This window comes from Parasteatoda tepidariorum, chromosome 9, assembly GCF_982258835.1.
Source record: "Parasteatoda tepidariorum strain Cologne lab strain chromosome 9, Ptep-v5.0, whole genome shotgun sequence".
NCBI lineage: Eukaryota > Metazoa > Arthropoda > Arachnida > Araneae > Theridiidae > Parasteatoda > Parasteatoda tepidariorum.
In genome coordinates this window covers 72,524,346-72,539,234 of record NC_141763.1, presented here as the reverse complement: position 1 = coordinate 72,539,234, position 14,889 = coordinate 72,524,346, and the positions used below count along the sequence as shown (strand labels likewise).

At 28.2% G+C, this 14,889-nt stretch overlaps 1 protein-coding gene across 4 annotated transcripts in view; it reads right to left on the bottom strand.

Moving 5' to 3' along the window:
* Positions 1-14,889, bottom strand: part of LOC107437624 (acetyl-coenzyme A transporter 1) — a 60,807-nt gene that overhangs the window by 11,082 nt on the left and 34,836 nt on the right. For 2 of the 4 annotated variants that reach the window (XM_071187167.2, XM_087152119.1), the window contains exons 2-3: positions 4,017-4,583; positions 2,166-2,320 (exon numbers count right to left, since the gene is read on the bottom strand). In XM_071187167.2, coding sequence (XP_071043268.1) covers positions 2,166-2,320; positions 4,017-4,555 — 694 coding nt within the window. In that variant the 5' untranslated portion in view covers positions 4,556-4,583. Of the gene's footprint in view, positions 1-2,165; positions 2,321-4,016; positions 4,584-5,705; positions 5,883-14,889 lie in introns of those variants that run through there. The other 2 variants (XM_016049704.3, XM_087152118.1) reach the window with 2 other exon arrangements.

The following is a 14,889-nucleotide window of genomic DNA, read 5'->3' as shown; positions in this document are numbered from 1 at the left end:
ATTCATAAAATATAAAATTTTTTTGGAACAGAGAATTATCTAAAAAATAAACCTTTTAATTAAAAAAAAATATGTAGAGGTCAAAAATCTAACTTTTTTGTGTTAACCAAAAGATATCTTACATGACAAAATTCATAAAAATATGTATTTATGAAATTTTTAATTTCAGTTTTTATTATCAATGTAAACAATATTTTTTTAAGCGTTTCAAGTAATATTTGTTTTAAATCTTATTTGAGACGAAATATTTCAAAAGTTGTAACCTAAAGAATAAATAGTTTTAATTAAAAGCGTATTTTCATTAACATCTCTATAGTATTTCAATTTCCTCTTTTTTTTAAAATTTGGTACAACCAGTGCTATACAGCTTGTACCCATAAATTAGATTTCTGACACACACACATATACCTACCAACTTTCACGCATTCGGCGTAAAATTTTATTACTATATTTAAAGTGGTAGTAAAATGTATGCTTTTTCTATATTCCTTGCATTTATAAACTTAATTTATTATCTTTTTGACCACCGCTACTTTAAAAAAAATCAAGCATATACATTAATATGTAATATAGACATGGTAGTTCGTATAAGCTTTTTCAAAATACAGCATTTGTTTCAGTCTAAGATTGTAATACAAATTCTACTTTACTACCACTGGCGAAAATCATCCACGAAAAAGTTGGCAGGCATGTATGTATGTATTTATATATATATACACTCCATTAAAATACTAATATTTTGGTAAAGTACATCAATATTGTCTTAATGCTTGACAATTTGTAATAAATTTTTCCTTAAATGCAAAATTCCAATAGTGGTAGCTTTTAAGAATGAAGCGTTAAATATGAATGAAAGTAAAAATGTTATAAAAATCATTCAGTGTTCTCCCTAAGCTGTTTCTGAAGAGCAACCCACCCTGCTTGCCATTTGATCCCAATAAATGTGCTCTCTTTGTAAAAGTAAGCCGCCATCCCTTAAATACGCTGCCTTTTTATTCAGATTCCAATTTGAAAAAAATTTATTCATTGTTTTTAAATAATAATTACACAATGGTAAAACTATCTGTGTTTATAGGTTTAATTCGGATTACTATTGCGAATATACATATACTTTGTTAGAATTATTCTCAACTAGTTAAATTTTTATAAGTATCTTTTTTTTCCAGGGAGGGAGGGGGGGGGGAGAGAGAGAGAGAGAAATTAATAATTTTTTTTAAGTGATTTTAAATTTTAAAACTAGTTTCTTTTTTAAGTAAATACCTTTTCTTCTTTCTTTTTAAAAAAATGCATCTTAAATGTTTATTTTCTTATAATTTTCAGTTGTGATTGCCTTCCAGCAGACCTTTATTTATTTTTATAAACCACAAATTTTTCTGTTATTTTGATTATAAGAGAGAATTATCAGTTAAAATATACTCATAAAATAGTAATAATTAAAAAAATTTGGAGTATAAAATCCAGTTATTACATAATATTACACATTTTGATAAATATTTACAATGTTAAGTGAGTGCCCTTTCAAATCTCAAAGCGCCCTGTCCTTTTTTATTCCCAGGGAGAATTCTGAATCATTAAACATCATAATTAAATTCTTATGACAGAATCTTTTTCATAACTTTTCTGAAATTGGGCAACAGATATATTGTTGATAATGTGCCAGAAATTATGGTAAATTTAAATATTTGGCACAGGTTTATTTAATAAAAATATATCCACTATTTCAATTTTTCACTCAAACTATGCACATATAGAAGGATTGCTATCTATAAATTATTGTATATTTTAATAACATTAAATAAAAAACATACTTATTACATTAAACATAATTTTCAGTTTGAAGTAATATACTTTAACAAATTTGAATTAGTAATTAAATTAAATCAACCTCCTTGTTTCATGTAATATTTTCAAATGAATAGTAGTTAATGATCAATTTCAATCTCAAGCTAATTGAAAATACTATGCATTTTAAAACTTATACATATTTTAATTTCAAATATATTGAATAAAATGTTAAAGGTTTTTAATTACAATTACAAATGCTTGGAAACTAAGTTTTATTCATCAACAATCTTTTTATGGCAATACACAATTTTAGATACTATATATGGTAAGTTTACAAATTTATACAGGAAAAACAATATTTCAATTATTCTCATACTTACTGCCAAGTGTGACTAAACCTTCAGGTTGAGGCACAGATCGTAAATAAGTGTTACAAAAAGTAGCAGATTCAAGAGCAAGGAAAACTACGTTCCCAAGAAAATATCCAGCGGTCTGCCCCACAGAATTACATACTGATGCATAGCCAACATTTCGTCTAAAAATATGCAAAATATTTATAATTTTTGATAGTAAAATAGTATTTTTTTGAAAAAAATAACTTCAAAAGTCAACGATAAATTACAGCCTTAATTAGTTAAATAATTCTAAAAGGATACTAAATGCATTTTAGTTCATTATTTTGTAGGCGTGAAGGATGCCGAAAAAGTTAAATTAAAATGATGAAAAATTAAATTAAATTTATAAATTTAGGTACATAAATTAAAATTATTCCCCAGAAATTCAGTTCTAATCTTTAAATTTTATTTTTGGATGTTCTAATAATACACTGAAACCCCCAGGTAAGACCACCCTATTTATGACCACTTTCCAAAGGAATGGAATTTTTCCCCATAGATTTTGTGTCAAAGAAAACCTTTAGGAGCGACCATTAAAGCCTCTCCCAGGCACCAGGCAAACATCTGCACCAAATGCTGAAAAGGTCAAATGAAGAAACACGAAAAAATAATCAAATAAAATATTTGACATAACAAATAAGTAAATGAAAATGCCTTCAAAATATCTGTGTAGCCATGAGGCTCTCACTTAGAGAGCTATTTTTGGCGATACCTCTTGTTGGAGTGAGACTGCACCAAAGATGATGCTAAGCATTAATGATTTACTTTTAGAGTTGAAAGTTAAATTAGAAAAAAAAGTTGTTTAAGAAAAAAACAAGCCTCTTCTCATCTTTTAAAGTAAACTAATTTTTATGATATAAAATTAAGTGCAAACCAAAACATAATTGTTTATTTTAAATAGCTTTATAATTCATAATTGGTATATTTGTTTTTACACGCAATTATATTTTTATAGATGATAAATTTTATTCATCGATCCGTTCATGGTGCCAATGGAAGTGGTATTTTCACACCAAGAAAATGACATTTACTAAAATTAAAATCAATTCCTAAATTTTTTATTAATTGCTTGAATTCCTAAATTTTTTAGGAGCTTAATAAATTCAAAAAATATATATTTGATCTGAAATCACTTACAAAAGTATACAGTCTTCATAGTAATAGCTAACTGATAGAAATATATTAAAGTATTTATATTTAATTTAAAAACTTTAAAATGAAATATAAATATAAACGAATAATGAAATAACTTTTTAAAACATATTTATATTATTATTAGGTATTTAAAAATATCATTAAAACATTTACTATTAAAAGCTAGATATGATTTATGCAACAATGATGAAAATTTAACATATTATTCACAACAACTGAGTAGTTTTAAATATTAAAATATTTGATAAAATGTAATAAATTTTAAACAGTTAACCCAGAAAGCATGATTAGCAATTAACCATATAATCTTAGAATGATGGCTAAAAATGTCAGTAAAAAAAAGTACAGACTAAAAATTTTGCATCTGATTTATTGTGCCAACTACAATTGCCAAGATGCCAAATAAATTTTAAACTTGCATTTAAAAGAAAAAACATGTAAATGTTTGCCTGGGTCCCTCTCTGTGATGTTTTTTTTTTTTTTTTAGTTTTTTGCAGGCCGCTGCCCAGAAGTTGACAAGACTTGGCGATTATTCTGCCACAGATCACGATACGAAATCTCCCCTTTTCTGCCATTATTTGTGCACATTTTACATTGCTTTGCTTCATTCTTAACACAGCACAAAATTTACTTTAACTTCACCTGAATATAACGAGGTTTAATAAACTTAAAAGTATTAACCTGGAAAGCATGGTCAGAGCCCAGCCATCAACTGCAATATCTTGAGTAGCGGCTAAAAAGTTCATGCAAAAAAATACAGCTGTCAATAGCCAAACATTAGGCACACTATTATCATCTCCTAGCAGTGATGAAACTGACGTAGATAAAACAATCATAAACAGTCCAATAAAGTACTGCGTAGGCACCAGCCATGTTTTCCGTCTGCCAACTCGACTCCAAAACAATGAATCAACAGCAGGGGCCCACAATAATTTCACACTAAAAGGCCAATTTACAAAACTAAATATAGCTTGTTCTTTGTAGCTAATATTTCTATTCTGTAAAATCATCGGAATACTTCCAGCCAGTCCAAGAGGTATTCCTTGCAGAATGTATAAAAAAAATAAAATTGCTATGTTAAGTCTATCATTCCGCAAAACTGTCCCTTGAGTTGTAGGTCCAAGTTCTTGATTGCTAAGTAATGTGTCCTCGTCATGCACGCTGGCATGATTTGTTCTCTGCTCATTTGTTCCTCTCATTCTCGGGCTTTCGCTTTCCATTTCCAGAATTTAAAACCTTAAGAGGCACCTAGTAAATAAAAGAAACTTCAATTTTTCATTCATATAAATACTTATCAACACTAAGATTTAAAATACTAACACATAAAATGTATTAATAGGCATACAACTCAATTGCAAAAGTGGTTTGTAACATACAGAGTTTCAGTTATTTTATAAAACAACTTAGTATTTTTAGCCATTAGAGAGTTACGTTTGTTATTTCCTTTCATCGTTGTTGATTATCATTTAATTTCATATCATCAAAACCTCTGAATATATAATACAGAAGATTTCAAGAAAAAAAGAATAACTAGAATGCGCAACTGTAAGAGAATTAAATAAGAATAGAATTAAGAAGACTACTTAGTATGCATCAAGTTTATTGACCAATAATATTTTTCACATAAATACTGCCTCATAGGGTAAAAAATAAACTTAATAAGCTTCAGCAAGTTTTTTTTGAACTTTTAACAACAGGATTGATTAATTTTTTACTTTTCTTCAAACTTTTAATTATCTTTAAAGATGCAATAGGCTTGATTAAAAGATGAACTAGTAAGAAACTAAAATACTTGAATTATCTTGAAATAATGGAATGTCATTAGTTTATACTAATCATGAAGTGTCAATAATCACAGATTTATTTGTAAAACAATATTAAATTATTTTATAAAAATAAATATAAAAGACTTTAACACACAAACTGGCAGTAGAAACCTAAGTTAACAAAAAATAATAAATGAGCGCCCTTTTAATAAACACATTTAAAAATCTTAATTGCCAATATCTGACCACAATTTTTATCTATCTATGGATTTAAATTGAGTTTGACTCATTTTAAAAAGTGCACGGTAGAAATTTTTTGGCAATGTGGCGAATTTTCAACATATATCCAAATATCACAAAAGTATTGAAAAATGATAAAGAAAATGCCTTGGTGAATTTACAAGGCGTGAAAGATCACGATACAGAAATATCCCCAATTCAAATAACATAAATAAAAATAAACACGTGATAATATAAATTTTTTTATAACTTTGTGAGAATACATTAATGTATGAAAATAGTACAAACACCACAGAACCTATTTATAACCAATTTTTTTATTTAAATTATTAAAACAAACATAAAGCTTAAAGAAACTTCTTACCGTAGACTTTATAACTCTTATTATAGAGTGACAATTACATATGCCGAACCCATATGCTGCATATCTAGTAAAAATCATATAATATTAAAACAAAACTAACGTGACGTGACGACGAGGCATTTGTTGACATTTTCGGTGTTTTCAACAGAAGTTTAGTTGTTTCGATTCTACCGTGTTACTTAATTTCTGTCACAGTTACAGTTAACTTTACACATTCATTTATTTATTTATTGTTTTCAAGAGGTTACAAACATCACAAAAACGACTCTCTTCTCTGCTTTTACTAGTTTCGAAATTATAAATTCTACTTACAAGCTTTTAAAAATGAAATTGTTTAAGATGTTATTAAACATATACATTTTGAATAAAGTTGAAACTTTACATGAAATACATAAATTACCTAGACATTATTGTGCTTTTATTTGATCATAAATATTATAAATATATTCATGGTGGAAAATACATAGTTGTGAATTTCATGAAAGTGAAATTGAATTTTATTAATTATTGGCGCTTTTAATTTTTTTTATTTTCCTTTTGTTTTAAATAAAAAGGGAAATACTTTTGTTTCCTGAAACGAGGGAAAAAAAAGAAGTTAAAGTACAGCAAGGATAAAATGATGAAAAAAAAAGCGCATACTTAACTATTAATTTTTAAAAAATATTATTTGGAATTTCAAAATATTTGAAATATATATATTCATTTTAATGGCAATCTACGTTTTTTTTTTTTTTTTTTTTTTCTCTTCAAGATTTATGTGGGGATTTCCTTCAAGATTAAGTCATTATTTTTTGAAATTATTTATTTTAATAAATTTTATTAATTTAAAGTTCAAAATTTTGTTTATTTTACTTTTTACGTATAATGTGTCAACAAACTAGGTAAAACTAGAGCCCCTCATAGTATAGTAGCCTTAGGTAAAACACATATGTAAGGTTTTATGAATATTTTGTTCATAATGTAAACTAATCATACAAACTTTATTATTTTTTTTTAACAAATTCTGTTGTTCCTTGAAATTTTTTAAATATTTAAGTTATTTTTTGAACTCACATGAAATTAATATTTGAAATCAGCTCACTAGAATTCAAGCAAACATTGCAAAGTAATTTTTTTTTGTTCTGGAAAAAAAATTTTGTTGAAAGCTAATATGTAAAGTATTATTTTTGTTACTTAGATAAAATTAAAAAATAAAACAAAATAAAGGCATACATGAAGAGAATGCAATTGACTAGTTTTTGTTTAAATAAGATTGCATAATTTTAAAGAATGTTGACTCACCGTTTTGCCTTGTTTCGCTTCAACTTTCATAAATTTAAAATTAAACTTCATGAATAATTTGGCATAATTTACTCAACTCAAAAGTAGTGAATAAAAAAAGCGAATACAAGTTCGAAGCTTAAAGTAAAAAGTTTTATATGTTTGACTATTGCTTTTTAATATTTTACATTTCCATGTTTAAATATAGTGACTGTTTTTCATATAACGAAACTAAAACAATTTATAATCTTTTAACCCTCGTATGTCAGTCTAAAGCAAAAAAAAAAAAAAAGTTTAAAAAGTTAAATTTCTGTTTCACAAATTAATTAAAAGTAAAAAATTTAAAAAATAATTAGAATTTATCACTTAAATGACATGAAGAAAAAAAAACGAAATGACATTATAAAAAAAAAAAAAAAAAAAAAAAAAAAACAGGATCGTTTTGCGCTTACTTTTAATAGGTGGAGCAATAATTTTTTTAACCAATAAAATCAAAAAAAACTTAAAAAATCATAATTAAGATATTTATTTTATTAAAAAATACTTTCATTAGCTTGAAAATTTAATAAAAACATCAAATCTAAGAAATAAGATTTTTAATTCCCTTTTTTTATAATAACGTATTTGACAAAATAAGTATAATTTAATGAGAACAAATCAATAAATTAAGTTTAACAAAAATTTAAATCATCTTTTATTAATAAAGTTTGAACTTACTGACTCAGTTCACTTGACATTTAAAACAAAGCTTTGTATTTTTCTATTTCCCTGTTCTATGCTAAAACGTTCGCTTTTTCTGTATAAAATGATTTGGAGTAACAAACATATTCATATAATGATGCAACCTTCATTTATTTTGCCACGTACACTAATTTGTACCATTTACAGTGTTTTTCATCAGTAGATGAAGTTTCTCTTTTGCCACTCCTAACTATTATTATTACGTACAATTATTTTCATTTTTAACTTTTTTTAATTTTTTTTAAAAGGCAGCATCATGGGAACTATCTAATTGATATTTTCCATCGAATTATTTAATTGTGCATATACAAGGGTGCAATGCTCGGAAGAAGAGACGAAAAGTTGTGAAACGACAGTACTCGTTGCTTTTTTGTAGTGTAGTGCTTTTCTGCGCTACTTTTCTTTGAAAAATTAGTGTAGTAAGAAATACGATACAAAAAACAGTAGTTTGTTGCAATTCCTAGCAACTACTTTTAACATTAGTTTAGTAGAGAAAAAAGGTTCTAAAGAACAAATTTTTAGAATTTGATGGATACAAATCTTCATGAGTTCGTTCTGCTCACGAATTACGCTGCTCAAAAATTTAGAATTAAGTACAATTAATCCGTATTTAGAATTACTTCGTAAACTAGCCATTACGAAGTATAGATAATTTATCACTTTCACATGTTTACATTCATCATTCAAATAGGCATTTCATCATGTGAATGCACACCAAGGGCGCCGGTAGCGGGGTGCAAGGGGGTGCAGTTGTACCCCCCTGGCTTTTTTTTAAAAAACAATTAAAGAGATACAGAAAAAATTTGTTATAAAAATTTTTTATTAAACATATTTTTATGGAAAAACAAATAATTAAGTAATTATTGATACATAACAATTAAAAAATTGTTTAATCGAACAAGAATCGTAATCGTCTTGTTTGCTGTCCAAATCTGTTTTTAACTTTTTCAATGAATTCTGAGTCATCTTTGATTCTTTTCTTATGCACACTGAGCATTCACAAACTTGGCAGATATCTAAGCTATATTTTTAAATTTCATTTAATAAAATGTAACTAATATTATATTTTCTATTAGTTATTCAGTTCACAAGGTGTATAACACAAGCTGACTTCTCGCAACTGTAAAACTTCATCAACATAATAAATACCAATGTTAAGCGTGCACAAACACGTTAGTATACGAAACTACTGTTTGTAGTTATTTGTGCTTCCAAGTCAGTAGCTATGCCAGCGCCAGCGCGATCGCCTCTGGGCAAAATTTGTAAGTACAAAAAATTCGTACTTTTTTTAAAATATCTTGCTAACAATGAAGAAATGCATCCTGAAAAAATGAACCGATGAAAGTATATGTATTAAGAAAACAAAATGTAATAGCAGAACATTTTAATTTTTTGGGGGGGAGGGGAGGGTAGTTTGTTAGAGGGTTGCACCCCCTTTTATATTATTCTGCCGGCACCCTTGATGCACACACACTATCACATGCGAATGTATACATTCGTGAAATAATGATGTTTTTTCAAAGGAAGGGAACGCATATTCTATGTATTTCATTTCTTAGAGAAAACAAAAGAGCATTAAACGCTTAACAAAATTGCAAATATTTGATAATTTCTAGTATTTCTTGAATTAAATATTCGCTGTCAAAAAAGGCAGTAAAAATTGAAGGTTAAATGAACAAGTTCTAAAACAAAACAAAAATAATTTAGAATATCAGACTGGCTCATGTAAGCACGCATAAATATTTCTTCATAATTCCTCATGTTCATTATAAGCCAATTTTGTATTTTCAAAACCATTTGGAACATAGGTGTATATTAAGTTATCCGGCAAAGTTCGTCTTCTTAAAGTCGTTAAGCAATTACTACATTTCGAATGTTGTTAATAGTCACTACATTAAAAAAAAAAAAGGAATTGTTGCAGTACGTAACTATATTTGTAATAAAGTAATTGTAGTTGCAGTAAACTTAAAAAATAATGTATTTTTTCGACCACTGCTAGGGTGTCATTCCCCATTTTTAATCATTTTTCACACACATTATCACATACAAATGTTTATTCGTGAAACATTGATTTCAAAGGAAGGGAGCACATATTTGATGGACTTAATTTCTTAGAGAAAAAAGAGTATTAAACACTTAACAAAATTGCGAATATTTGATAATTTCCTTGCATTTCTTAAATAATATATTCGCTGTCAAAAAAGGCAGAAAAAGTTGAAGATTAAATGAACAAATTCGAAAAGAAAATGTTTTAGAATAACAGGCTGGTTCAGACAGATTCTTCATGATTATGTTTATTACTATAAGCCAATTTTGTATTTAAAACCACTTTTAACATGGATGTAAATTAAGTTCTCTGGCAAAGTTCGTCTCCCATAGTTGTATATAATTAATATATTTCGAAAGTTGTTAATAGTCGCTACATTTGAAAAAAAAAAGAGTTGTACCAGTAGGTAACTATATTTGTAATAAAGTATTGTAGTAAACTATAAAAATAACGTAGTTTTTCTGCTAGGTTGTCACTCACCATCCCTCAATCATTTTTGTATTTATACGGTAATTGCATTAAGATACTTATATTAGAGTTAAAAAGTATTTTTTAAATAAAAGATCTAAAACTTTTTATTATAATAACACAAGTTCGGTTATGATGGTTCTTGGCCCAGAGGATAAAATTTAAACACCTAATCCTTTTGTTCGATTACTATTGCAATTTCATGCACAAACATGCTTTTTATAAGAAAAAAAAATCATTTTCTAATGTTTGGTACTATAAAAACTCATTAAATTTATTGGCTAAAGAGAGATACATGATTTGTGCTTACCAGAATATAATTGTTAACATTGCTTAACGATTTTGAAGAGTTATTTTGTATTGATTATTTTAATTGCATATTTTGACTAGACACAAATCCACATAAAATTTGTTGTAAAAGCAAATGTAAGTTATTAAAAAGAAAAGAAAACTTAGCTACCGTTAAATTATTGTAAAACTGTTACCAAATATGTGTATCGTGAAATACTTTGCATGAATTATTTTAATTGCATACTTTGACTGGTCTCAAATATGCATAAAATTTGTAATAAAAGTAACTGATAAAATATAATATAATAAAAGTGCATCATAAAATGTTGCCAAACAAGTTAATATGCGACTGCCTTAAAATATACTAAAGGAACACCATGTTTAATACAAAACTATTAATTTTGATTCTTAATTTTTAAAAAAATTAGCAATAACGAAGAGGAGTGGATTTTTTTTCTGTAATCCTCATGCGTCATGATGTTTTAAGGATTTTCTTTGGTTTCTACTGATGCGATATTCAGCCATTTTTATGTATAGAAAATGACGTAAATCAGTAAGATGAAAACTTGTATGCCTTTTGTATTAATTTTAATTTATAGAATTGAATAAATAACTGATAGTTTGCAGCAGACGTTACCATTGAGTTACGAGTTCATAATAATGGGTAAAAAATTTTTTTTTTTTGGCAATTAGTTTTAGAAGTACAGGCGAAAAAGAAAACAATCGTATAAAGAGGCATATTTTTAACCACAATTGTCTAATTTATTGCCACCACGATTTCTTGAATGAGGCTATGCTTTATAATTTGAGAATTAAGAATCTGAATCGACTGTAAAAAGGTATGTTTCCTGAGAGAAAGTATGTTTTATGTATCTGTGATATTGCAACTTAACTATGAATATTAATTAATTCGTATGACTTATGGGAAACTTTTCAATATGAGTTATGCTCTGTAGGCTACAGGTTAGAGTTTCTGTATTCAACGGTGTTAGAGAGCTATTACCTCTACCAGCGGCTTCGAACGAAATCGTCGAGATCGGGGGTGCGAAAGAAGGAATTGAGATCAGAGATTCTTATAATAAACCAAAAAAAAAAAAAAAAAGTGGCTGTGGCTCGAATTTTTTTTTTTTTTTAGTATAGAGAGAAAATTCAGAAAAACTATTGATATTTATTGAATTAAAAAACAATGGATATTCAAAACTTATAATTTTTTTTTTTCATGGAAATATTTTCGGTGAAATGAGTTTCTAGTTCTGCGTAAAATATTTGTTTCACTTAAATAGTTCCAGAAATATGACGAAATATGCAAAAAGTAAAATTAGTATTAATGTGTACAGACTTTTGACCGCTCTCCTGATGTACTTCCATTAACATATTTTAAAAATTGCAGGCATGTCTAATGTTTTAATGGAAAAAAAAAATTTTTGTTTGAAGAAAGTATGTCTCGGAGGCCAATTTCGGGATTTTTGAGTATTTTCGCATGCATTAATAAGTATAAGTGAAGTATAAGCCCGAAATCCTCGAGTCTGCTAAGTAGTACTGAGGGTGATGCATTTTAATTGTTATTATATATTTATTTTGCACACTGCGCTTTTATATCTAATCGATTCTTAAAATCTTCTCAATCTTATGGTAACTAAATATTCAACACAGCATGCACACACTGTTAGAATTTTCATTCTAAAATACTTTTATTCTAAATTCAACTAGTATGGTAAAGAGAAAAAATAAATACAAAACTGTATGGATTTTTTACCATTTACAACTAGCATTGTTTCAAAACAGTTAAAATGGAAATTTAACTAGATATTGGAGCTAGGCTTTTCTTTTTTTGGAAATGGGCAATGAAGTTGGGTTGTATTTGAGTTGTGTTTTATCAAATAAACAGTGGAATAAACCCTTTTCAAATATCCAAATAAACCGCTTTCAATTGTCATATGGTAAATTTAAAAAATATTGGCAAGTTATAAATGAAAATTCCAACAAATCGTTCGATGGAAAACACAATTTCACTATTGGTGCATTCATACTTCATTCCTTTGGTGCAGATGGAATACCGGTGTTTCTTTTATATAATTTTATTCTGATGCATTAATTACAAATATAAATATATTATGGAATGGTTTAATTATGAAAAACAGTTTAATGGTTACAAAAAGAAATCTGTTCGGGAGTTATCAGGATTAAATTTGTACTAAAATACAAAATCCTAAAAAAAAAAGTAGTTGGAATACCTTTTTTTCATTCTTATTGAAAAACGTATCAATAATTGATTTTGTAAATTAAAGAAATATCAATGAGGAATTACTATTTCTCTCAGATTTAAATAACTGCAAATAAGGGCAAATTTGAAAAATTATTGATTGAAAATGAGTCATGCTCGGAAAATTTTACCTTTAACCCAAAAAGAGACGCCGATGTCCGATGCTGTATTTTATAACCAAAAATCATCAAAAAACTAAATATAATATTTAAACTTATTTTTACCTAAATTGATACAAAATAATGAAAGAAGTATGAAAAATACGTTTAAGGATAATTCTGCGTCAAATGCGTCTGCGTTAAATGCATTAATTTACTAACTAATAGTCTGAGTCATCTTTTAAACAAAACTTTACCACTGGAAATTTTTCAGTGCCAGATATTTCATTTTGGTATATTTCGGTGCTTGGCACCATCTGCATGAACCCATGCCATGGTATCATGGGTGGACAAGTTGCACACCAGTTGGCAACCTGGACTATGCAAAAACTGACCCACAGATATTTAGATGGGCGTGAAATTAGAATTGACCGCATCTTCATTTTTATCCCAAGGACTTCATCAAATCATCTTATGCGTTCAGAATTTCTTTTCGGATGCCCCAAAAAGCTCACTCGTAGTTTACACCAGCTGTTAGGGTTTACAGAAAACCGCGGCCTCCGTCAGTTTCTTATGCGATTCCTAGCTCTTCTATTAATTAATACAAGAGCTAGAGCTTGTATTCTATATAATACTTAATTATATACAATACAACACATTGTAAACTAATAGAATTAAATAACGCCCTGTCATCCATTGAGTGTAACATGAATCAGAATTCCGCAGGGTTGCAATTCTAAGAAATTTTCATAGTCTAAAAATAATTCCATTTTAGTGCACTTTTCAGTTTGCCAACGTCCAACCATAGAAATTCTTCTGTTTGGTGGTTATTTTTGGCCATGGCTCACTCCTATTTGAAATACACTATCCTTGTTGCTATAGTTACCAGCATCCATCAAGCACCTTGGTGGTGGCTGTTCTAAGAGACAGACAGTATAGTCAGTGGCGTAGCGAGGGGTGGGCAAGGGGGGGCATCATGCCCCGGGCGCTACTCACAAAGGGGCGCCAAATGGTTCGCAAAACAAAAAATTGCTGGATAATTTTTATTTTTATTGTAATTGATTTCCAGAAAATATATTTTAAATTTAGTGCCAGTGCAATATAATAAATATTAATTCGTAAATAAAAAGGTAAAAAAAGGAACACTAATAGTCTAAATCAAACTGTAATAATATATTCATAATAGAAATGGCATGTCTTTTCTACTGGCCGGGCTGACTCGACCTGTGTCTGTCAGCACTTCCTTATGGCATCTACTCTGTGTGGTTACATAAGTTATCTCCTTTCTTGATTTGTCTGATTAAATAATATGTTGCAATAAATATTTGCAGTGTACAAAGTACAAACATTCTTCCTTTCAGAACACTATATTTTTTTTATTTCTATAAACGCAATGTGGCTTACGCTAGTAATTTTAAAGCAGTAACAATAACCCTCTAATGTACTTACATGTACAGTCACGGTCAACTAATCGTCTAATGCCAAAATCTTGGTTTTCTCGACGGGACGGTAATGAAGAAGAAGGAACTGAAGTTAACCGAATCCTGGTTATTATATTCATCAAAAAATACTGCAGCGTACTGCTTTTGTTGCTTACTGTTTATTACATCAATATCCGCTGTACAATCATCTTTCGTAACATCTGCTGGTTTTAATAAATGGAAGAAAAAAGATGAATTGATTAGCCATGAAAGAAGTCCAATTCACTGAAAATCACTTACGGCTTGGAAAGAAACAGAACCAAGATTAATAAGTAGAACGGGAAATGATGTATCATTAGAAGCGAACATTCAGTCCGAAAAAGAACGGTAGCGAAATATATTTAAAGGAATATTAGCTTGCTTAAGGTATTTAATTATACAAAATCTTCCTCTACGTGGCCATGTTGAAAAACTAGCACTTCAAGATGGTACAAATGTAGGAAACCTATTATCTTTATTTAGATTTGTAGCTCAGTTTGATCCGCTACTAGCAAATCATCTTAATCATGCCACAGGAACTCCAAAAACTGTCTCA